The sequence below is a fragment of the Lepidochelys kempii genome, chromosome 9, assembly GCF_965140285.1.
Source record: "Lepidochelys kempii isolate rLepKem1 chromosome 9, rLepKem1.hap1, whole genome shotgun sequence".
In the NCBI taxonomy this organism is placed as follows: Eukaryota; Metazoa; Chordata; order Testudines; family Cheloniidae; genus Lepidochelys; species Lepidochelys kempii.
This window is the reverse complement of record NC_136388.1, coordinates 9,858,648-9,883,074: the sequence shown is the minus strand read 5'-3', so window position 1 is coordinate 9,883,074 and position 24,427 is coordinate 9,858,648. Positions and strand designations below refer to the sequence as shown.

The 24,427-nt window shown below is 40.4% G+C and overlaps 1 protein-coding gene across 7 annotated transcripts in view; it reads left to right on the top strand.

Annotated features, from left to right (window-relative positions):
• Positions 1–24,427, top strand: part of ATP11B (ATPase phospholipid transporting 11B (putative)) — a 118,819-nt gene that overhangs the window by 56,233 nt on the left and 38,159 nt on the right. For all 7 annotated transcript variants that reach the window (XM_073359281.2, XM_073359279.2, XM_073359282.2 and 4 more), the window contains 11 exons: positions 2,102–2,299; positions 2,568–2,726; positions 2,986–3,161; positions 4,206–4,274; positions 5,325–5,398; positions 5,484–5,587; positions 7,904–8,085; positions 9,052–9,255; positions 9,535–9,688; positions 15,556–15,658; positions 18,233–18,378. In XM_073359281.2, the coding sequence (XP_073215382.1) occupies positions 2,102–2,299; positions 2,568–2,726; positions 2,986–3,161; positions 4,206–4,274; positions 5,325–5,398; positions 5,484–5,587; positions 7,904–8,085; positions 9,052–9,255; positions 9,535–9,688; positions 15,556–15,658; positions 18,233–18,378 (1,569 nt within the window). The remainder of the gene's footprint in view (positions 1–2,101; positions 2,300–2,567; positions 2,727–2,985; positions 3,162–4,205; positions 4,275–5,324; positions 5,399–5,483; positions 5,588–7,903; positions 8,086–9,051; positions 9,256–9,534; positions 9,689–15,555; positions 15,659–18,232; positions 18,379–24,427) is intronic.

Sequence of the window (24,427 nt, the reverse complement as noted above, 5' to 3'; positions counted from 1 at the left end):
TTTAGAGTTTGAAGGAATTCTTTGAAGAGATGTTCCATTGGATCTTATAGTTTACATCTCTGGAGGATATCCTTACTTAGTCATTTTTTTACTTTACTTTTATTTTAAATTTCTGACTTGTTTTGGGGGGCCTCCTGCTTCCCATGCACTTCAGGAGCTTATAGGAAAGTTTGAGAGGGGTTGAAATTTTCAGAGGTACAAACTGGAGTTAAATGCTCATTTCCCACTTACTTACTTTGGGAGTTAGGCACCTAACTTGCCTTTGTAACTTTGGAAATCTCCCCTCTAGACTCTAAGGCAGTGGCAGTTGGTGTGTGCTGACTAGTCATCATACAAATATGTAAAAGGATCCAAATTGTTGGATTGAAGAGAGTTCTCCCAAGTTTCACACTGCTGCTGTAAAATAAAATGGAAGGAGATATGAGGAGCTCTCATTCAGGAACCTACAGCTAATGTATTGGTACCTTTATTATAACACGTGACTTTCCCATGGGTTTATGATGTGAATGTTCTTCCAGATTGAACTGGAAAAACATAAACATCTCTTCCTGGATGTCACTTTTTTGTAAGTTACATTTACTGTTAAGTTGGGTGTTAAACTTATCAAATGCTCTTGTACTAGCTTTAAAACAATCTTATTTTAAATTTTAATTTTGCAAAGTATTAATGAAGATGTTTCAAAATTGCTTAGTGACCATCATTTTAGGATCTAAAACTACTGAAAGAATCTCCAGTTTTTTGAAGTAGTCAGTCAAGTAAAGGTGTTGTTTTTTTCTTCTTCTTAATTTGTATAAAGTAGTTGCAATATAAATGAGAAGAACTTCTGGAGCCATTGTAGTGTGTTGGGGAAAAAACAGGATAAGTATTTACTAAGCCATTCGATCCCCTCATCCTCACCTTCAAGGCTATATGTAACCTTGCCCCTTTCTTTGATGTCATTTCCTCCTACTTTTCCCTCTTAATCATCTCTTTTTCACTTTGTTGCTCCCTTTATCTTTCTTCAGTTCTTATCAGCCACCCGCCCCTTTATATCTCCATTAAATATGAAGTTTTTTAAGAATTCCTTCTAGCTTCTGCCGCTGCCTTTTCCCCCAAAATATCTTCACACCCTCCATTTTCTGAGCTACTACACTGTACCATGACTTTGTTTATCGTGTTTCTTAGATTTGAAAATCTTTAGGGCAGGGAGCCTCTGTTTTGTAAATCACCATGTAAACTTACAGTGCTGATTAAATAGTTATGCCAACATTCCCTCGTTAGGAAGAACACTTATTTTTATTAGCAAAATATCTACTACATTTCCACTCTATTCCTGCACATTGTTCTCCTACTCCAGTATATTTCAATGGAGTTAAAAGGTATGTTTCAGTTCTTCTTGTCTCAAATATCCCTTTTTAAGTTTTCAGACATTGGTAGGAATTTCCTCAAAGATAAGTTTATTGCTGAGATTGTCACACTAATTATCAAGATAATACTCAAAGAAACTAAAATTGCATTTCATCCTTGATTCACACCTTTTTCAAAGTATGACTGAACTATGTTGTCGTCCTTTAATATAGAAATTTCTAGCTTCTGTTACTTTGTAAAGCTACTTTAATGTGATCTTCAATATCAAGTGTAAATCATGAATACTATAGATAAATGGGTAACAATGTGGAATATCTGTTGCTTTTAACTTGTTTTGCCTTCATAACTTGTGGATTGTTAAAGTTTGTGATTGGCTGTTTTGTGCAGTATGTGATGTGAGTTGGTCACCTCAATCCAATTCCTAAAAAAAAGTGTTTGCATTACAGAATCATCAGCACACTTAATATTGCACCCTCCTTTACAGTCTCAGCAGAGAAGACATGGATTGATGGGCTTGAGAACTGAAATATCCTCTCATCACTAAAGGCAGTCTGTCTGCATCAGTCTTAAAGACACATTGCTGGGGCACTATGGTGAAGTCTGCATTGTTGTACCTCTTCTGTGTATATATAGAGGACTTCAGTCTCCTCCAGTACAGACAATCTGATACCTTTCATAATGCTGAAACACACTTAAGTGACCAAGTTCCGCTTAATGACTCTGATAATCCTTTCCTTCTCTCTCTCTCTCATAGATTCTGAGATTTATTTCAGATTTTCTTGCTTTTCTGGTACTTTACAATTTTATCATCCCTATTTCGCTTTATGTGACTGTTGAGATGCAGAAATTTCTTGGATCTTTTTTTATTGGCTGGGATCTTGACCTCTATCATGAAGAAACAAACCAGAGAGCACAAGTAAATACTTCAGATCTCAATGAGGAGTTAGGACAGGTAACAATGATGTTCATTTTTTACTTTTTGTTTAAATATCAGTGTTAAACAGTAAGGAAAAGTATTAGTGACTTCATATTGACTCTATTTTGAGCAACTCATAGGAGTTTGAAAATAAGATCTGCATATCTGACATGATGGCAGAAATACATATTTGAAGTCTCTTTTAATGTTAGCAAAATAAGTTTGTGATATATGGGGAGATGGTAATAATTTTTCTGTATTAAATGTACTTTATTCCAATTTGTTTTCTTTTATATTACCCTAGGTGGAGTATGTGTTTACAGATAAAACTGGTACACTAACTGAAAATGAAATGCAGTTTCGGGAATGCTCTATTAATGGCATCAAATACCAAGAGATCAATGGCAAACTAGTTCCAGAGGGGTTGACTGAGGATTCCCCAGATGGAATTAGACTGAGTCTTGTAAGATTTTATTTTTCTTCAAACTGAATAAATGCTGATGAATATTTCAGTTTAAATATTATTTCTTGGTGTGTTACGTAGAAGAAGAAAAATTTCTGGAAGGATTTCTGGTAGTAAAAATGGTTACAGAAAGAGTGGTAGATGTAAGGCAGTTTGAGAAATTTGATTTTTTAAATACCTTATTCTGTGGTACTGTAGAGTAATGCATCTTGTTTTAGAAAGATAAACTTGGCTTATGAACTGCTCTGTCTTTTTATAGATGAAAGAGGAAGAGCTTTTCTTGAAAGCAGTCTGTCTCTGTCACACAGTGCATATCAGTGCAGACCAAACCGATGGCATTGGTGATGGGCACTGGCGTGCCAATGGAATAGTGTCTCAGCTGGAGTACTATGCTTCCTCACCAGATGAGAAGGCTTTAGTTGAAGCTGCTAGCAGGTGAGTTCTAAGGCCAAAATTGTGACCGGCACAGCATGGCCAACAGCAGCTTCAAAAGTGAACAGGGAGATTTCACGGCCCTATGGCTAATTACTACAGTTTACTGCAAAGGGGTTTTATATATACCACACACCCACACACACCCCATCCAGGCATTTTTTTATATAGAGAAAGTTTTACTTCTGGATTAATTGATAGAAAGTAGGCAGCCCAGGGACATGGTCAATGGGGTCTCTACACATCGCGGTTCCACTGGGCCACTTAGAAACTTAGGCAGCTCACATCCTTCACAGGTAGACTATGATTATTAGCCTTCTAGCACAGTCTTAGACTAGATTAATAATGAGGCACTGAGACATTGCAGAATATTTTAATAACTGTTACAATTAAATACTTAAATACTCTGGCTGCAAATGTCTGTTTTAATTCTCTAGTTTATAATACTCCAACCTTAAAATTGGATTGCTGTTTAATACTTTCATTAGTTATTTTAAAAATAAGTTAGGATACGTTACCAGGACCTGTGAACACTTTGAATCAGTTGATCAAGCTTAAACAAAGCAGACTGTTTTAATTGTCATATCTGTGTTTTGTTAATATTTAGGAAGATGCTGGTATTGCTGAAATGCAGTTATAATTAGGCTTAGCAAATTAGTCTGTTACGGAATATGTAAAGTGTATGTTTAGAATAATAAAGCACATAGTATACTTTAAAGTAGACTAGATCTGTAGAAGATGTAGAAACCCCCACCCGATGTTAAACATTGGGTGGTTAAAAACATTTATAGAAACTAATTCTATCAAACTTAAATGGAGGGCATATTCCTCATGTTACTATGTTTCATACAGCGTTGCATCATCTTTACTACAAAAGAGGCATAGAAGTAAAGAGTATTTTTAATTTTCTGGAAATTAGATCTTTTTTCAGAATATGTAATACTTTTGCATTATTTAAAAAATGGCTCTTCCACAGACTCTCATGTTAATGAAAATAGTAGGCAAACCTGGTTTTTTTTGTTTTTGTTGTTTTTTTGCACATTTTAGAGTTGGTGTTGTATTTACTGGAACTAATGGGGAAGGTATGGAAGTGAAAAGCCTTGGAAAACCAGAAAGGTATTTCTTTCATATCACATTTATTGTGGTTCTCAAAGGACAGAACATTAATTCATGTGGATTAGTATAATATTGTACTTTTATATTATCTTTATCCTTCCTAGCTGGAAAGCACAGAATATTTTGTTCCTCTTGCTTTCCCCATAACTCCCTTTTTCTGAAACCTTTGCATATGATGTCCTTGAAATGGTAGTATTCAGTATTTTTTAATGAGAATTAAATGCATGTAACAATGGAAGGCGTGTGGGTGTGTATATATGAAGATGGCAACTGTCATACATGTGCATATTGATCATGTCTCAAATTTTTCAGCAAGCAGTTGAGAATATATGGATATTTGCATTCTCTGCGTTATACCGTAGAATATTTTTTCTTGGTCTGATCTATCTTAGTAATAACATGACTGAAGTCAAAGTTTTCAAACCTCTTAACTTCCTTTGGAGCTCTTAAATAACATTTTCAAAAGTGACTTAGACACTTAGGATCGTAAATCTTATTGAAAGTAAATGGGCCTTAGGTTCCTAACTGACTTAGCACTTTTCCAAATGTTACCCCTTAAGTTAATACAAGATAAGGCAGCAAGCTAGCAGCTGAAAGTAATTTCCAGACCCCAAGCTAGTATTCAGTAAACAAAGATTTCCATTGGGGAAAAAGAACATGGCGGGGAGGGATAGCTCAGTGGTTTGAGCATTGGCCTGCTAAACCCAGGGTTGTGAGTTCAATCCTTGAAGGAGCCATATAGGAATCTGGGGCAAAAATTGGGAATTGGCCCTGCTTTCAGCAGGGGGTTGGACTAGATGATCTCCTGAGGTCCCTTCCAACCCTGATAATCTAACTTTCGCCAGACAGAGGCTACCAGTACACCACTGCTGAAAAATAGCAGGTGAGAAAGCATGTATAATAGTCCCCATTTGTACATAGTATAGTTCTTATAGAATGTCTGGAGCAGAATAGGGGTTTGGGAGACATTTTTATAACTTGTATTTAGCTGTTTCCTACTGGCATTTGTTTCTAAGAAAAGCTGCTTTCCTTTCCCCTCTGTCTCCCCAGGTTTAAATTACTTCATGTTTTGGAGTTTGATCCAAATCGTAGACGAATGAGTGTCATCGTAGAGAGTCCCTCTGGTAAGCAGCCAGATCTTGCTCAAAGTTGTAATTTGTAAACTGCTAAATGGTGCATATGCTCAATTTTTACTCTGTTTTTTCTTAGGAGAAAAGCTCTTATTCACAAAAGGAGCAGAATCTTCCATTCTTCCTCACAGTAGAGGGGGAGAAATAGACAAAACAAGGATTCACGTAGATGAATTTGCTTTGGTAAGTCAAAATGTTCAAGATCTAAACCAACTAATAGATCTTGGTTGCTCGTGCTACTGCTCAGAAAACATAGTGGATGTGTACAAAAGAACTGTGGGCCTCTGTTATGTGGAAGGGGTATTGTATGTATGTGGCACAGCCTTTGCGAGATCTGAACCTGACACCACTAAATCAGAACAAATGAGTATGTCTTCTAATTTGGTTTGATTGATAACTCAGTGTAACTTATAAAACAAAAAAAAATTGATTTATAGTTTAAAACTCATTCAGATTTAAATTTGGCAATTGCATCCTAAGAAGTCACTGTTACTTAAGCCAGTTGGGAACCCATTCAGTCCTTTTCTGGCTGCTGTCTTTTAACCAATCCCCTTGAATCTCTGGTCAGCTCTTTTTGTTCCTTCCAATTACAATATGTAGGGTCTTAAAGCTGCATTAGTGGCTTAAACCAACCAAAAGCCTTAGTCTTGAACAGATTAAACCACTCTATCTAAGGCTTTAGATGAATTTAAGATGTTTATGCAGCTTTAAGGCCCTAGGTAGGTTTAAACTAGGAAAAATGTTCAAGGAAACATAATTTAGGGCAGTGCTCTTCACTATTTTTGAAGTGGGGGCAATTTTGGGGAAAAACCTTCAACATGAGAGCCACACTAGCCTGACACAGATGGTTGAACGCATGTCCGACACAGACGGTTGAACACTCTTTGTTGGTTGATATGGTAATATTACAGTTATTGGTAATATTGCTTGGAGTGCAGGAGAGGGTATGGGGGGCTGGCTCTTGGAGGGGGCTCAGGGCAGGGGCTTGGGGTGCAGGAGGGGGTGAGGGGTGCAAACTCTGGGAGGGAGTTTGGGTGCAGGAGGGGACTCCAGTCTGGGGCAGAATGTTCGGCTCCAGGAGGGGGCATGGGGTGCGGGCTCTGGAAAGGGGCTCAGGGCTGGGGCAGGGGCTTGCGGTGCAGGAGGGGGCTCAGGGCTGGGGCAGGGGCTTGGGGTATAGGAGGGGGCATGGGCGGTTGGCTCCAGGAGGCTGCAGGTTGGGTGGTGGAAGAGCTATTCAGAACCTGCCCCGGGGAACAGCACTTCCAGGAGCAGCTTGGGGCCGGGGCTGCCCAAAGTAAGGGACCAACCTGCACTTGTGGCCCCTGGAGGGGCACGTGGCTCTGCGTGCTGTCCCTCTCTGCAGGCACCGCGTCCACAACTTCCATTGGCCACAGTTCCCTGTTCCTGGCCAATGGGAGCCATGGGGACGGTGCTTGCAGGCAGGAGCAGCGTGCGGAGACCTCTGCTCCTCTCCTTACCCCTAGGGCTGTGGGGGGCGTGCTGGCCACTTCTGGGAGCGGCGTGGGGCTGGAGCAGTCAGGGAGCCTGCCTTAGCTGCAGCCTCACTACCATCGGAGAGCACGATTTGACAGTGAACTTCACTCAGGGTCCACGGGAGCCACCACTGGCTCGTGGGCCGTGCAGGAAAGAACACTGATTTAGGGGGACTAGTCAAGAGTGGAGAGGCACTTACATGGGGAGAAATTCTAAGATTCCATGAGTTCAAATGCCAGCAATTTGCAGGTGACACTGAGCTCTATTATTAACATTTTTATGCCAATGTCATCCTTGCCCCCATCTCTCCGAGGATCTAGGAGAGGAAGATTTGACTGAAGCTATACCCAAGCCAGGTAGAGGTTATGTTTGTAAGCAACAGGAAATGCTTAGAAAAGCTTCCAACCACACTGAGATCGTCTGTTGAGGGAATTTGTTCCCAAATCCTCAAAATAGATCACAGTCTGAGTCTTTCTAGACTCCTCAAGGATACTGAACTCTCATATAGTGCTGGCTGCGAAACTGACTAATTAGGAATCTCTAGCCTATTCTTTCCAATGACAGCTTTTCCTTAGCTGAACACTTTTGTTACCATCACACTGTACTACACAACTCAAAATGCATGTACAATTTTCTCATACCTGTGAGTATAATCTGCAGTGCTCTGTCACTAGTCAACATTTGGCCTGCTGGTGCTTTTAAAGTCAAATACATTCCTTCTGCCTCTTCCAGGCTTTCCATTATGTTTCCTTCCCTCAATGTCTTCTAGTTATTTATTTTTTGTCTTGTATGGTGCTGAGTGCATTTTTGGCACTTAACCAAATTTTAGCTTGGTAGTAGTAATCTGCCTTATCTAAAGCAACTGGTCAGTTTTTTAAGGTGTCCATTATGTGTATTTTTATAGGATATAAATATTGTACTTGTACTGCTTTTCATATGCTTTTAAATCATTTTATGAACATTATTATCCCTGAAAACGTACGACATCTTGTTTGGTTGCAGAAAGGGTTAAGAACTTTATGTGTAGCCTATAGAAGATTCACAGCTGAGGAGTATCAGGAAATAGACAGACGCCTTCATGAGGCTAGAACTGCCTTACAGCAACGAGAAGAACGACTGGCAGATGTATTCAACTTCATAGAAAAGGATCTGGAATTACTTGGGGCTACAGGAGTAGAGGACAAGTATGTTTTGGGACTTCTGCTGATTTCTCTACAAAAACAAAGCAAGCTTCTGTTTTATAATTCCATGATGGTGCACCCTTCTTTGTAAAATTGTCCCGACAGAGTAATAGATGGCTACTTATCTTCACTTAAATAAATGCACGCATACACTCAACGAAGTCTTAAATGTAGTAAACATGTTTTGCAACGTGAGACTTGGTAGTTCCAATAGCGTGCTATGTGCTTTACAGACAAGTTTTCAAATGTCTACCTTGTAAAGTGCATTCACAGTCAGACTGACTTAAATGTATGGTAAGGCTTCCAGATGCCTCCTGGGAAAAACCTGAAAAGTGAATACTCTTGAGGCCCTTCTACTTTTATGCTGTATTTTTTAAAAACTGTTTTAATTAGTCTCAAGATAAATTCTGATGATTCCCAATTTGAGGTCATAATCTCTTTAACAATAGATTGCTGAATAAAGTACTGTGATTTGTGTAAGATTATAATTTCAGGGTGCAGATAGAACTCTAAAAGGTTTTTCATGTATTTTATGGAAATATTGCTAAAAGTAAAAGAAAAATAGAAAAAGATACTGAATATAGGAAACTAAAACTTTTCTTATAAAAGATTTTTTTTAAATATATACAGAAGATCTCAGCTTAAAAGGCTTTACTGCTGCAATTTTGAAGTCATTTCACTTAGTAGAGGTAAACTTTAGATTGTACTTTGCTGAGGTCTTGATTAGACTGGGTGGAAATGAAATTGGCTGAATACATTTGTGAATAGTGTTAGGAAAACCCTTATTGCATCCAGATAAGCCAATTTACAGGTTAAATATCCTACCATATCATAACTGCCTATTTCAAATGTGATTGTGTACCTTTTTATCACACGCTTTGTTATAGTTAAATATTAAACCCAATCATAATGTGGACTGTTTCTTTGTAGTGTGTTCTACCAGTTAGTGAAGATGTTCTCTATTTTCAGACTCCAAGATAAAGTCCAAGAAACTATAGAGGCACTCAGATTGGCTGGTATCAAAGTGTGGGTGCTTACTGGAGATAAGCATGAAACAGCTGTCAGTGTGAGTTTATCTTGTGGACACTTCCATAGGACCATGAACATCCTTGAACTTGTACAACACAAATCAGACAGTACATGTGCAGAGCAGCTGAGGCAGCTAGCCAGGAGGTAAAGTACCATATGTGGCAATCTGAATGATGTTATAACTCTGGATTATTTATTTTTTATTTCTCAAGTTTTATGACAATTAGTCATTTTAGTTTATTTACATGCCTAATATATAAACTTACTCTGTTACTAATAAAGCTGTTGCTTCTGAAAGTCTAAGAGACCTTCTTTTTCTCAACTTGTGTGATTATTTGTTGTGAATATAGTACTTGCTTACTGTAACTAAATTAAAATACAATGTTGTTTTCAATATAATAATGACCTCTTTTTTCTGAATAGAATAAAGGATGATCATGTAATCCAGCATGGGCTGGTTGTGGATGGGACCAGCCTCTCTCTTGCACTCAGGGAACATGAAAAACTGTTCATGGAAGTTTGTAGAAATTGTTCTGCAGTGCTGTGTTGTCGCATGGCACCCCTGCAAAAAGCCAAGGTAAGTCAATATGCAATATTAATGGTTGTTTTCAAATATAAGAATGTTTAAATTTGTAAACTATATTGCATTGATTATGATGACATCCTGCATTCCAGAGCTTACTCTAAAGTTAAGTATTGTGAACTTCTTCTCAGAAGAATAGTTAGTATACCTGAAACCAGAGGCATATTGCATAATAAAGGTTTGGTTCTCAAGCATTGGCTTAGCAGTTTGGTCATCTAACAGCATTGTCTTTATTATTTACCTATTAAGTCTGTTTAAGTGGTGGTTCTGTCATTTGGGCAGCTGTATCACAGTGAAAAAGGAGAACATGAAATCTATGTGTAAAATTTAATTTCTAAATCTGTGCACCATTCACATCAGTTAATTTAACAAAATACCTCTTAGTAAGGATCCATGTGCAGCAGCTGCTCTAGTGCTACATACTGTACAGGACATATTCCAGTAGGTGGCTTCAAAGTAGCAGGACTTATGTGAACAGCCTTGCAGCCACAGCAGAGCAGTGGGGGATGCCGTTGCTAGTATCGCTAATTAATGAGTACATGGACAATTAAGCGTGATCAAATTAATGTCCCAGCTAAATTTGGACAAGGAGCCACTACAGGTCACTATTCACTAGAATTCCTGTAGCAGCATAATGTACTGGGTTTTGCTCATTTCAGATATTTCAACAAAAGACAAAAGGAAAACATTCTAGAAACAGTCTTCTTACAAATTTTCTTGTGTTTTTTGTTTTCTGTGAAGTGTTTGTAGGATATCGAAGTGACTGTGACACCTACAATACTTGTAATTACTAGTGTTTTGAGTATCTCAGCTCTTCAATGCTATTTTAGTAAAGACATAAGACTTTCTCAGTTACTGCTGACAGGAAGAGAGGCCAGTTCTATTAACCAGTAATACGGTTGAGACTCCTTCAAGGAAATCATTTCCATCTCACCTCAGTAGCTAAATGGAGAACTCTTCTTGGATTAAATTGGAGAAGCTTTATGAAGAAAGTACATCTGCAATTGTTAAAAGGTGTAAAAGATCTGGAAGTTTGTGTTTGGAGGGGGGAAATGAGGCCTAGCTTCTGAAAGAATAAGATCTCTAGTGGTAATGTGCCTTCAGACTTCCTTTTTTTCTCTGAAGCTGTCCTGATTTCACGTCTACTCATATTTAGGTCTTCATTGAATTTTGTTCAGCACAGTTTTAATAAGCTGCTGGATATTCTACAACAGTGGGTAGTGGCATCTCTCTGGCTGGCTTGGTCCTATCAAGCACATGAATGAAGTTTGAACCTACTATGATTCTGTTCAGACTCTATAGAAGAAAGTGGTTGCAGAAGTACTGGTAACTTATTACCACTATCCAGCCCAGAAATCCAGATGTTTCCAAAATTACTGTCATGGGTGAAATGTCATGTTTGGCCTTGGCTTGTAAATGATCCTCTCAGGAATTCCTTTGAGTAAATGGGAGCATGGCTAACCATCATGATAGACCTGTTGCTCCTGAGAGAGATTATTTTTCTGCTTAACGTAATGGGACTGAAAATGGGTGTATAATGTAAGAAAAAAACGTTGTCTAAAGAGAATCAGACACCTTTCCAATGTGGAACTAGTTTCTGGCCGTTGTGTAACATTATACCTATTAAAGGATACATGGAAATCAAAACAATTAATTATGGACCTGTTCCAATGTCCAGTGAAATCAGTGGGGTTCTTCTATTTAAGTTTCTGAAATCTCAGGAGAGGTTTGTTTCTTGATGATACGATTCCCCACTGGCTGAGATTATTCACTGGCCTGATGATGATAGTCATATTACATATTTTGCTTGACTTGAAATTTTTGTTGCCAGCCTGCATCTTCAGAGCATAGCTATCTTCCAGTTTGGGATCAATACCTGTTTAGTTGCTTTTGTATCTGTGAGGTACTTATTCTTGGCTACCAAAGAAGGTAGGTGGCAGCCAACAAGAATATTTTTTTACATCCTCTAGTTCCTATCTTCTCCTGCAAGTAGAACTTCCTTATTTATTATTTCCTTAGAACTTATTTCCTGCATCTTATCACAACCTATGTTAAAGTATTTTCTGATGGAACTGACTTGCCTTAGCCATCGAAACTAGTCAGATTACTCTGAAATGAGTACAGGATGAGGATAAACATGTTTTGTGGCAGCTTACTCTAGGCCTTTAAGGTTATATTCCTTCATTCATCATGCCATTCCTCTGCTTTCTTTTGCCCCGAGTGCATATTGATACATCAGGGAGTTGTACGATTTTCCGCTGGGAGATATTTTCTGAAAAGGCTTCTGTCTCCACATCCAACAACTTGAAGGCTCAGAACATCTGTAATTGTGTTTGTGAGGTTTATCCCTTTGAGCTAAAGCAGCAGTTCTCAAACTGTGGGTTGGGACCCCAAAGTGGGTTACAATCCCATTTTAATGGGGTCCCCAGGGCTGGCATTAGACTTGCTGGGGCCCTGGGCTGAATCTGAAGCCTGAGCCCCAGTACGTGGGGCGGAAGCCCAAGGGCTTTAGCCCTGCATGGTGGGGCTCAGGTTACAGTCCCCCTGCCTGGGACTGAAGCCTGTGGGCTTTGGCCCCCCTGCCCAGGGTGGTGGGGCTCGGACAGGCTCAGGCTTCGGTCCCCCCCTTGTGGGGTTGTGCAGTAATTTTTGTTGTCAGAAAGGGGTCGCAGTGCAATGAAATTTGAGAAACCCCTAAGCTAGAGCACTCTTTCTCCCCTACAGGAAATTAATCATTCATTGTTTCTTATTGGCAATGTGTCTGTTCCAAGGAATGCTTCTCAAGTAGGAGTATTCCTAGCTCTGGTTAGAGGGTTCCTGTTCAGAATGTGTTTTTTCTGTGTGCAGCAACGGTTTTTGAGGACCGCTGTTCTCAGGAATGCACGTAATTCTTGCATCCAAAAATACAATAGCGTTTCTCCATTTTACCTGTTCTGCAGTTGTCCTGCCCAGTAACTAAACTGGGACCACTCACTACCAGTAGACTTATTTTGCTTTGAAAAAGGAGGAACTATGTTTGTTAGTGTCATTCTTAATTGGCATTCCTGACGACTCTTTGACTTCTCAGATCATATTGGTGGTTATCTGTCTGTCCTTTTAAGGTATGTTTCTTATATGAACTTATCCTTTCTTGCATCCCTTCTAGTACGTGAGAAGGGTGCAAGATTTTCTTACAGCAATGGTATGTTCTTCTGGCACGGCACATCCTTTCCATTGTCTGTGCTAAAATACATATTTGATTACATTAGCAATTCCTTTATTGCACTGTACTTAAGTAATCTGGGGACACATCTGTACATTTGTGTGTTTTCCTTAGCTGTACTCATCATGGTTGCTTCTGTGGAGTATCTCACAAAAGTTTTAGCATTCCCTTCCAGGTTTCCTGTGTCTCCTGTTACATTACTAGTACCTTTCTAGGTTCTAGCCTTGCAATCAAAGACATAGGGGCTGCACCTCTCCTCCTGCACAAACCAAAGGCTGTTCAAGCTTGTCTAGAGGGCTTGGTCACACCCTTTATCCTTACACTAGACTCTCTCTCTGCCTCCATTGGTGCAAAGCAGCAGTTTAGCACCCCCTTCCTTTTCTATTGCAATCCTTAATGGTAGAGCAGTCCAGTTGGAGCAAACTGAAGATCAAGAGGTGCTTCATCTGCAAAAGAGACCTTTTCAGGAGTCACTTCTCTCCTAAATTACATGGAAAGGAGGAGTTTGTTAATCCTTTTCCATTAGCTTTTCCACTTAAGAATGAATATATATATATATACACACACGTCTTTTGGATGACTTTTTTAGTATATACCCCCTACTACTCAACTTGATACTAATGAAAAAGATCATATACAAAGGAATGTAGGGCAGGCCATATGTTATTGCCTTCATTTTGAGCAGTGTTGATCATGTCTGTGGCCGTTTACCACCTATTCAGGTATTCCTATGCTCTCCTGTTTGTTGTAAGAAGTTTGGGAAGTCTCCAGGATTTTCTGAGTTATAAGAAACATCCTTAGATTATTTCTGGCCCCTTTTATGATCTGGTGATTATTTGGTGGATACTTCCCTTCAGCTATATAGTCTCCAAGAAAAGGAATCCAGTTAATACTGTAGGTTTCAGAGTAGCAGTCGTGTTAGTCTGTATTCGCAAAAAGAAAAGGAGTACTAGTGGCACCTTAGAGACTAACCAATTTATTTGAGCATAAGCTTTCATGAGCTACAGCTCACTTCATCGGATGCATTCAGTGGAAAATACAGTGAGGAGATCGGATGTTCCTGTTAACTGCTGGAAATGGCCCACCTTCATTATCACTAAAAAAGGTTTTCTCTGCCACCCCTCCTCCCCCGCCACCCACCCACTCTCTTGTTGGTAATAGCTCATCTTAAGTGATCACTCTCCTTACAGTGTATATGATAACACCCATTTTTTCATGTTCTGTGTGTATATAAATCTCCTCACTGTATTTTCCACTGAATGCATCCGATGAAGTGAACTGTAGCTCACGAAAGCTTATGCTTAAATAAATTGGTTAGCCTCTAAGGTGCCACTAGTACTCCTTTTCTTTTTAGTTAATACTGTATTTTCAGAGAGATGAAATGTATTGTAATTAAGCTTTAAGAGCTGAGGGAACATATTCAGTCCTGTCAAATTATATGAAGCTAAATTCAGAGAAATTAATCTCTCCTTAAATCTGTACATACCACCAGATAAAAGTTTTCTCCATAACCTACTCTGCATAATCTTGAGACAGTATTATCAGGGAATTCAAATTTTGGATTATTCCCTGGTTGCATTTTCAATTTTCCCTTTGTTCAGTAGGTATGGAATGTCTGTGTTCATCCTAGTTATTTTGTATGTCTTTTTATGTGATAAAATACCCATTTTATAGTAGATATGTTTTTATATTATAGTTTTTTAATCAGTAGCCTGTGAATTAATATGGGAAAATTGTGCTATATTCTTTTCCCACCCATATTGAAAATATGCTTTTCTTATGTTGTGTGGGATGATTTATGTTATACAGTTCAACTCCAGGATCCAGTTGTGGTTTTTTTCCCCGTCTTTTTTCTTTTCTTATATTTCAAGTTTTTTAGCATTCAGACTTTTTTTCGTTTGCCTGTATTATGTATACACAGCATGATCTGATGGATGAATGAGTCTGGTTTCATAGTCCCCATGAAAACTTTTAAGAGAGTTAACTCTGTAGGTAACCTTTGAAGGTACTGTCTATCTGTTGCTCCCACTCCCTACTTGCATGAGAAGTAAAATTCAGTATTTTGGTTAGGTTAATAGTTGTAAAAGAGCAGATGGTTATGTGGGGTGACGGTTGTGTGTAATAGCCTGGAGGCGTGTGTAATTTCTGATTTCAGAGTATGTCCACACTGCAGTTGAAGGTGTGATTTGCAGCTCAGGTAGGCATGCCTTGGTTAGCTTTAATGTAGACAGCACAGCTTAAAATAGCAGTGAAGATGTGTCAGCATGAACAGTGTAGCAACTCAGGTGTGTACCCAGAGCTACAAGCAGCTTATACAGCCTGTGCTGAAGCATGTGTCACCAGGTCTTCACTGCTGGATTAAAGCTCACATAGGTATGCCTACCCAAGCTGTATTCACATATTTGATTGCAATGTAGACATACCTTAAAAGTTGTTCAAAAGCAAGAGGCTTTTCCAGTAGAGTTATGAATTTGTGACATGTCCACTTATGTGACGTGCTGGAGATACTCTTATCCAAGCATGCTTATCCCTGGGGTTCACTAGTGGGTGCATTTATTTAAGCTGCTCATGAATTAGTGACAGATTTATAACCTGAAAAACTAATTTTGAAACCTCCCCTTCCCTTCTCTTTTTTTTTTCTTTTTTCTCCTCCCTCCAGGTAGTACGACTGTTAAAAACATCTCCAGAGAAACCTATAACCTTAGCCATTGGTGATGGGGCTAATGATGTAAGCATGATACAAGAAGCGCATGTTGGCATAGGTACCTGACCTTTTTCAGAACTTTCACTTGATATAAATTACTAAATTTGTGTTCTTTATAAAGCATTCTACTGTATGTAGAATTAGTCTGTACTTGTACTTTTAAACTGCTAAACTTTAGCCATTTTTACACCTGAAAATAACAATACATCAATCTTCCAATCATTTTTAAACACACTTGCAGTTGCATGTTATATGTCAGAATTTCAGTGGAATCTAAAATGTAAGACCATTCCCTTCTGAAGACAATATTTTAAATATCAATAGCTTGTGTCTGTTATATGGCACATTAGAATCTAGGCCCCCATAAAGTATTGTTCTCTTAATTATCTCCAGTCGTTACTTAAGACACTATTAAACGTCTCTTGACACAGAATTGAAGCTATTCTCTCTATATAGGTAGCTAAAGTTTTGCCACCATTTCTTCTGTTACTACACATTGAACTTTAATTTGACATTGGTTAGTCACACCAATGTTTTCTTTCCATATATCTGTTTTTCTTGAATCGCCATGTTGAAAGGGGACCTTACCCAACGTCTAGTGAAAAGAATCCAAAAATTTAAAAATCATTTAGTTTTATGTTTCACTAATAGAATAATACTTTATCAAATAAGACTTCAGCCCATTTTACTAATCCATCTCTCTACTTTTTTGCAATATATAAATAGCAAAGCTATTAAGATTTAGATTTGGATATAATTACATGCTGCTTTAGATTGTCTTCCACCTCTTATCAAAAAGTGCTTAATTTTCCGTGCTGATTATATTTATTTCCTAAATTGCACCTTAATCTTGCCCATATACAAAAATGAAAGATAATAAAAAGAAGAGTAACATGAAAAGAATGAAAATCTTATTTCTGCAGTCATTTCTTCAAATCCTTCATTTTCATTCTAGACTATTCTGTTATATTCTGCATGAATAAGAGAGGTTGATTTTGCCATTTAAAAAGAACTCTAACAATCCTTTAATCATTTTTTATCTGGAAGTCTCTTGTAAGGCATCGTTCAGGATGCAAAAGTCCATTCCTGGGGTATCTTGGTTTGTATCTCATTTCTCTTACTTTCCTCATTTCATTCCTAAACTAACAAAATGTAACAAACTTTCTTCGCAAGGGGGTTTTTACTTGGTTTCTTTTCTAATCCTTTTTGAAAGGTCCTACTGGGACCTATGCTATCTGTATCCATTAAGAAAGCTATCTATTCAAAATCAGTATGGATTAATGGAGGTTTGCATTCCAAACATAATAGTTTTTCTGTTCCTTCGGCTGTTGCAACACGTGAACTGTTAACCCCAGATTTTTAAATTCCTGCTTTGTTTTATTTTCAACTTGTTTCCTCCTCTGTACACACCTGAGGAATTGTACTTAAGGCACTAAATTGCCAAGCTGTTATAGAAATGGAAAAGATTATCTTCAGCCAGATTCTCAGAGGTGCTCAGCACCCGTAAGTGGGGGCATATATGGGAGCTGAGCTCTTGAATTGTAAAATGTAGGCACCTCGGTTAAATAGCCAAATTTTCAAAACTTCATTAAGATATCTAAATAGGAACTGCTGGATACTAATGAAAGTTTGACCCCTAGACTATACTCAACCCCACACTTCCCACTGCCAGTGCAGAATTATACTTTGTCCAGTCTAGCTTTAAATGCTTCTAAGGAAGAGGCATTCTCTCTTTCTCTTGAAAGTCTGTTGCCGATCCACAGTTAAATATTGTAGATTTCACTGTTAAGACTTTTTTTTACTCTTACTGAGCTTAAATATTCTTTTCCTTAACTTCCATCCTCTTTTTCTGGAGTGAAAGTGGGTTATGACATACATGTGCCACTTTTCATTCTGTAAATCTTTGCATATAAACTAATCCCACTAGCCTCTTAAGGATTTCTGTAGCACCACCACCCTAAGAGTAACTGTAGGAAGAATTGTTGAAAGGTCTTGAATATCCTGATGCTCATCTAGTAGCAACTCTTTCTGTGACAAGAAAAAGCTACACAATGTTAATTTATTATGGTGACTGTGAAGAGCACAGGACAGCCTGCTTGAGAAATATACCAAGTAAATAGTAGATCGTCATCTATTGTTATAGTATGTGGTTAGTTCACATAAAAATCACGTAAGGAACATGAAATGATATACACTTGTCCAAGTTCCATTTGTAATTTGTGCAAATAATTCTAGCAGTGATACCTTTTACAACCTGTTTTTAGAAAAAAGCATCTCTCTAAAACTGAGCATAATAGGTAAATTCTAGGGTAGATGGTAGATTTGCACATTTTAAGTAAAAGGGTTTTTGTGATTCTGTATGCTTTATTGTTGCTGTGCGTTCCCTTAACATATTTCTTTGCTATAAACTGTCATTCAAGTATAAATACAGTAGTATTTTGGTCTAACTGGTCCAGGGGCCTTGAGTGAAGCTGATTCTCTAGTTGTCAGAAGTGTTACCTCCTATTGGTATCAATAGCTACTGGAGTCTTTTAAATGTGAAAGTGTATAGAAGATGTATATTTTCATCAATTTACTTTTTCTGCAGCGTTTACTCTAATTTCATTTATATTTTATGTCCTAAATATTACAGGAATCATGGGGAAAGAAGGAAGGCAAGCTGTAAGAAACAGTGACTATGCAATAGCAAGGTTTAAATTCCTCTCCAAGTTGCTTCTTGTTCATGGCCACTTTTACTATATTAGGATAGCAACCCTTGTACAGTACTTTTTTTATAAGGTAAGTCTATTCAATGTGCCATTGATGTTCAGTAGAACTAAGCATTCCTTTTCCTAGCATAAAATGTGTCTCAGACTTTAATTCTTGCAGTTAAATCATCAGGATATTAAATATCTCCCATTTGGGACTATCTGGGTGTTATACAACAGAGCACACCTGAAATGAGAGACCCATTTTGCTTCAGAATTCATGTGGAAAACTGCCCACTGGAAGTATCTTTTAATATTGTGGCAGAGTTCACCTAGGCCAGTGTGCAGCTGTTGTTACTTTACCAACTTGAAATCCAAGTAAATTTTAAAATGAGTTAAAAGTCATCTTGGGTACTACCCTGAGCCCAGTTCGTTCCTCTGTCAGTTTTTGTCATCTACAGTCATCTTTTCCTATTTTAAAAAAAAAAAAAAGTTTATTCTTCTACAGTCGATTGTCCCTTTTGTATTCCAATGAGGGATATGTGCATGTGCCCTTGTATTGCCTTGTGGTTTAGCCCAAGGCAATAAAGGGCAGGCCTGACCGACCGCATCTCCAGTTCCTTCTCAGTGCCACGTGGTCCAAGTTGGAGCTTCTGCTGATCTCTTGTCCTTAGTGATGCACTTTTGAAAATTTTTACCAAAATACTTCTTATTTTTTTTATGGTTGTAATTTGATAATTCCTTGGGACACCACATTGGCATTTTTTCCCACCAAATTATTCCTTCCCACACCACAGTTCCTAGGTCTGGGTTCTGGAGTATGCCAAAGATGCCAAGATTCAAAGTCTGTGCTTTCTGCCCTGGCTCATTTTCCATCAGCGACAAATGCCTGTACTGTTTGGGGGAAGCCCACATCACCTTCAGGTGCAGTATCTGTCTCTCCTTCCCTGCCTATCCATGGGAGGGCCAAGCTCTCTACCTCAAGAAACACCTCACGGAGGTTGCCATGGCGCCAAAGTCAGAACCTGGCCAGGGAACCCCCTTTGTACATCAGCCTGAACAATCCAACAATCCAGCCTGTACCCCCTACCACAGAGCTCCGTGTGGATCTGCCGGAACCAGTGCTACAGACTCCAAGTCGGGGTCTAGCCATCAGCCACAGAAATATGTGGAGAAGCATAGTAGTAAGTCTTCCTTTAAATCCAAGAAGGACGCTGCATGGTCCACAAGTTCCAGGCGTGGAGGAACTACACATTCCACGGTGCAGAAGAGAGACGGGAGGCCACACCGCTTGCCAGATCGACCGGTCCCAGCACCAAACCCCTCCAGCATCCTGTGAATTGTTGGTCCTGAGACGGATCCCTTTACTAGTTCCAGTCCTATCAATACACGGGTCATACCGTTGACTCCGGAGAGACTCAGAAGTGTTCCCAGCCCTCACAAACTGTTGGCTCTGGAAGGAGCCAGGTTTCTGCATGTTCCAGTGCACTCACCTCTGCAGAGGGCTCCATCTCCTTCCCAACATCTCCCGTCTGCTGGCCGTACCTCTCTTACACATCTTGTTCTGTTGGTACTCCCATTTGTGCAAGATTCCGACTCCTCTGAATCTGAGGGATCTGGACGTTTGGCACAGTGTGCCGCTTCCATTCCAGAAACATGACTACCAGAGGGTTCTGGTGGCTCTGTGGCAGTTTCCCCCTTTGCCTTACCCAAGAAGCAGATATCCGGCTCCTTGGGCACAGGTACAACAATAGGATCAATCGGGTTGGCCAAATTGGAGCTCCTTGCCCCAGTATTCGCCTTCGGAACAGTCTTGTCTGGCTTGTGAGAACTCCTCGGTTTCACCGCCCTATCTTTCATCCGGTAGATGTTTGGAAATGGGGTTAGACAAGGCACCGATCGGCCCGGCTCTGACAGTAATGGGGGATCCAGGGAAGATTCCCTTTGTCGTCTCCAGACGCGGCTGTGTCGTCGACACTGACCTCCCTGCTAGACGACTATCGTCAGTTTCAAGAACTCCTATGGAGAATAGCCAATACCCTTGATACCCCACTGGAAGAAATGCAGGACACTTACCACCAGTTACTAGACATTCTCCACACATCAGTACAGGCAAGGGTGGTCTTATCCATCATTGATGGGTTTCTTCAACCAGCACACATCATGTGGCATACCCTGGCCACATGTGCATTGACCGGAAAGAGGGCCAAGAAAAGGTACTACATTCTCTCCCCCCCCCCCCCCAGTCAGAATTTTTATTTTCACACCCTCCACCTAACTCCATGGTAATACAAACTCTGCTGGAGCAGACCAAACAACAACACCCATGCTCCATCCAGCAGACTGGGAGCGTAAGAGACTGGACCTCATGGGTCAGAAGGTCTTCTCCTTGACTGGACTACAATTCTGGATCTCTAACTACTTGGCACTGATGGCCAAGTATACACTCTGGCCGGATGGAGAAATTTGAAGATAAATTACCTCAGCAGGATCGTACTCAGTTCCAAGCAATTTTACAGGAAGGCAAGTTGGTGACCAGGACCATACTTCAGGCTGCAGTTTATTCAACAGACACACCCTCTCTTGTATTGGCAACTGGAATTGTCATGAGGAGTTAATCCTGGTAACACTCCTCCTCAGGTTTGCCTAGAAAGGTACAGAACACAAACAAGGACCTTCCCTTCGGTGAATCACACCCCTTCAACCAGAAAACTGATGATTTCTTATGCTCGCTTAAAGAACCAACTTATGATCCTGGGGTGTATATACACTGGCACCAAAGAGAAAATGTTATTACCTACCACCAGCCCAGTGCTATAGAACTCCACACTTCTACCACCAACAAGCCTACTAACCTTTTCAGAAGCAGCCTAAGGTACCCAGAACCCATCCACTGTTCTGGCAGCACAGACCTCCGCACAACACACTAAGTCATAGCAAAAGCGATATTTCTTAGTGCGCCTAGAGAGACATCAACCACTCCGTACACTGAGCTCTTACCCTCCACCCCTTTCAGGGATCGTCTCAAACCCTTTCCACTAGCTTGGAGAGCTATTACAACAGACAAGCAGGTCTTGGACATCGTTCAGTGGAGCTACACTGTGGTGTTTATGCCGACACCTCCTCCACATCCCCCACCCTGACCACCCAGAAGAGGTTTCTCTCACAACAGTATTCTTACCCTAGAGGGTGGACTGCCTTCTGCAGAGAGGAGCAGTGGAGCCAGTCCCTGCAGCCTTTCAGGACACAGGATTATATTCCAACAATTTTCTGGTACTGAAGAAGAAAGGTGGATGGAGACCAATTTTGGATCTCTGACACCTCAACCGTTTGATTCGCAAGCCATAATTCCATGTGGTCACCCTTGCAGCCATCATTCCCTCACTGGAAAAAGGCATATGGTTTACAGCTCTATACATGTAAGATGCCTACTTCCATATTGGCATACATGCGACCCACAGAAGGTTCCTGAGGTTCAAAATACACTAAGTGCACCTGGTATTGCTCCAGGGGAGGACTCGGTGCTCACTCTCTGGGCAATGCTCTGGTCATCAGTTGGTCAGACCAGACGAACTACACCTTCACCCATACACAGACTCCTATCCCGCATTCTCCATGAACTCTGGCAGGAGAGAGCGTCGGCCATTCTGATCGCTCTGTTCTGGCCTCGCTAATTCTGGTTCCCTCTTCTCCACATATCTAAACAACCTCCACTCCTACTACAGACATTTCTAGAACTGCTGAGACAACACAACATTTGACTCAGGCATCAAAATCCATGGATACTACACGTGACAGCATGGGTTTTGGATGGACACCTCCATTAGCACGAGAATGGTCATTAACAGTGCAAGACATCCTCTCGAATAGCTGAAAGGACTCCATAAGGTGATCGTATCAGGCCAAATGGACATACTTCACCTGCTAGGTCCAACAGTAAGGTCTTGCACCCGAAGCTGTGCGCATCCCTGTGCTCTTAAACTGTTTCCTCCTCCTGAAAACCTCGGGATGTGCTCTCAGCTCTGTCAGAGTGCATGCAGCCACCATTAGTGCTTTCCATCCTTGAGTGGAAGGGCGTTCAATTTTTACCCACCCCTTGACTGCCCGATTCTGGAAGGGCCTTTTGTGTAAATATCCACTCATTCAGCCTGTTGTTCCCCAGTGGGACCTCAGCCTATTTCTTATCTCTTTAATGAATGCTCCCTTTGAACTGCTGGCCTCCTGCCCTCTCTCTCTCTCCTCTCCATGAAGGTTGCTTTTCTTGTTGCTATTACCTCAACAAGGAGGGTTGGTGAACTGAGAGCTGTGATGGCACCACGTTCCATAAAGACAAGATCTCACTGCGACTGCATCCCAAGTTTCTGCCAAAGGTGGTTTCCCAGTTCCACCTCAACATCTGACTACCTTCTTTCCAAAACCACATGCCTCAAATGAGTAATGGCAGCTTCCTTCCCTCAATGTGTGTACAGCCCTACCTTTTTATCTACAAAGGACAAAGCCATTCCAGAAGTCTTCCAGGCTATTTGTCACCATAGCAGAGAGAATTAAAGGACAGGCCATTTCCACCCAGAGAATCTCTAAGTGGGTCTCAGGGTTCATTGCACACTGCTATCAATTGTTAGAGCACTCCCCTGAGATGGGATATGAGCCCATTCCAGGAGTGCGCAAGCATCAACCACAGCCACTCCTCACGACATGCCTCTTGTGGACATGTGTAAGGCGGCCACGTGGAGTTCAGTACACACCTTTTCCTCTTGCTATGCTCTGGGACGTGATTCTGTGATGGACACCTCATTCAGCACAGCAGTCCTCTGCTGTATGATTCCACCATCTTCCTCGCACCATCCTCTCTAGGTACTCCTGGTCAGTCACCTTCAATGGAATACAATAGGGACTAGCATTTGAAGAAGAGGAGGTTACTTACCTGTAACTGAAGGTTCTTTGAGATGTGTGGTCCCTCTCTGTATTCTAGGCCCACCCTCCTTCCCCTCTGCTATGGATCTGTAGGTCTGTGGTGAAGAAGGAACTGAAGACAGTCGGTCCACCCCACCCTTTATCACCTCAGGCGAAACCACAAGGCAATACAACGGCGCATGTGAAGGTCACTGAGCAATACTACTTTGAAAAGCTCTGGCTCTGGGCACATGGTGCATGTGCATAAGCCTCAGAAGAATACTGATAGGGACCATATATCTCAAAGAACCTCCACTCACAGATAAGTAACCTCTTCTTTCCTCTCTTGCTGTGTGAAAGTGCCATACCAACAGGACACTGACTATAGAGGAGTCGGAGTGAAAATACTCTGCACAAAGTGCTGTTAAATGCCCAAGTAAACAAGCTGGGATGGAAATTGAGATTTTTTTTTTTTATTATTATTATTATTATTATTATTCTTACATCTTTCAACAAGGGCTTGTCTACACATAGGGCTGGTCTATACTAATGCTGTAAGTCAACCTAAGTTACGCTACTTCAGTTATATACGTTATGTAACTTAGGTCAACTTACAGTGGTGTCTACACTGCGCTTTGTCGACAAGAGACACTCTCCCGCTGACTTACCTTCCGCCTCTCGGGGAGGTGGAGTACAGATGTTGATGGGAGAGTGCTCTACCATCAACTTAGCTTGTTTTGACCAGACCCGCTAAATCAACACTGCTGCATCGATCACAGAAGTGCCAATTTAGCCGGAAGTATAGACAAGCCCACACACAGTTTTTTGTATTGCTGTACCTATATCTGTTTAGAAACCTGTATCATAGAATCATAGAAATATAGGGCTGAAAGGGACCTTGAGAAGCCATCAAGTCCAACCCCTTCTGCTTAGGTAGAACCAAGAAAACCTAGACCATCCTTGTCAAGCATTTGTACAACCTATTCTTAAAAACTTCCAATGATGAGGATTCCACAACCTCTTTTGGAAACCTATTCCAGAGCTTAACTACCCTTAGAGTAGTACCCTTAGAGTTAGAAAGGTTTTTTTCCTAATATTTAACCTAAATCTCCCTGGCTGCAGATTAAGCCCATTACTACTTGTCCTACCTTAAATGGATATGGAGAACAATTTATCACAGTCCTCTTTATAACAGCCCTTAACATATTTGAAGAGTATCATCAGGTCCCCCCAAGTCGTCTTTTCTC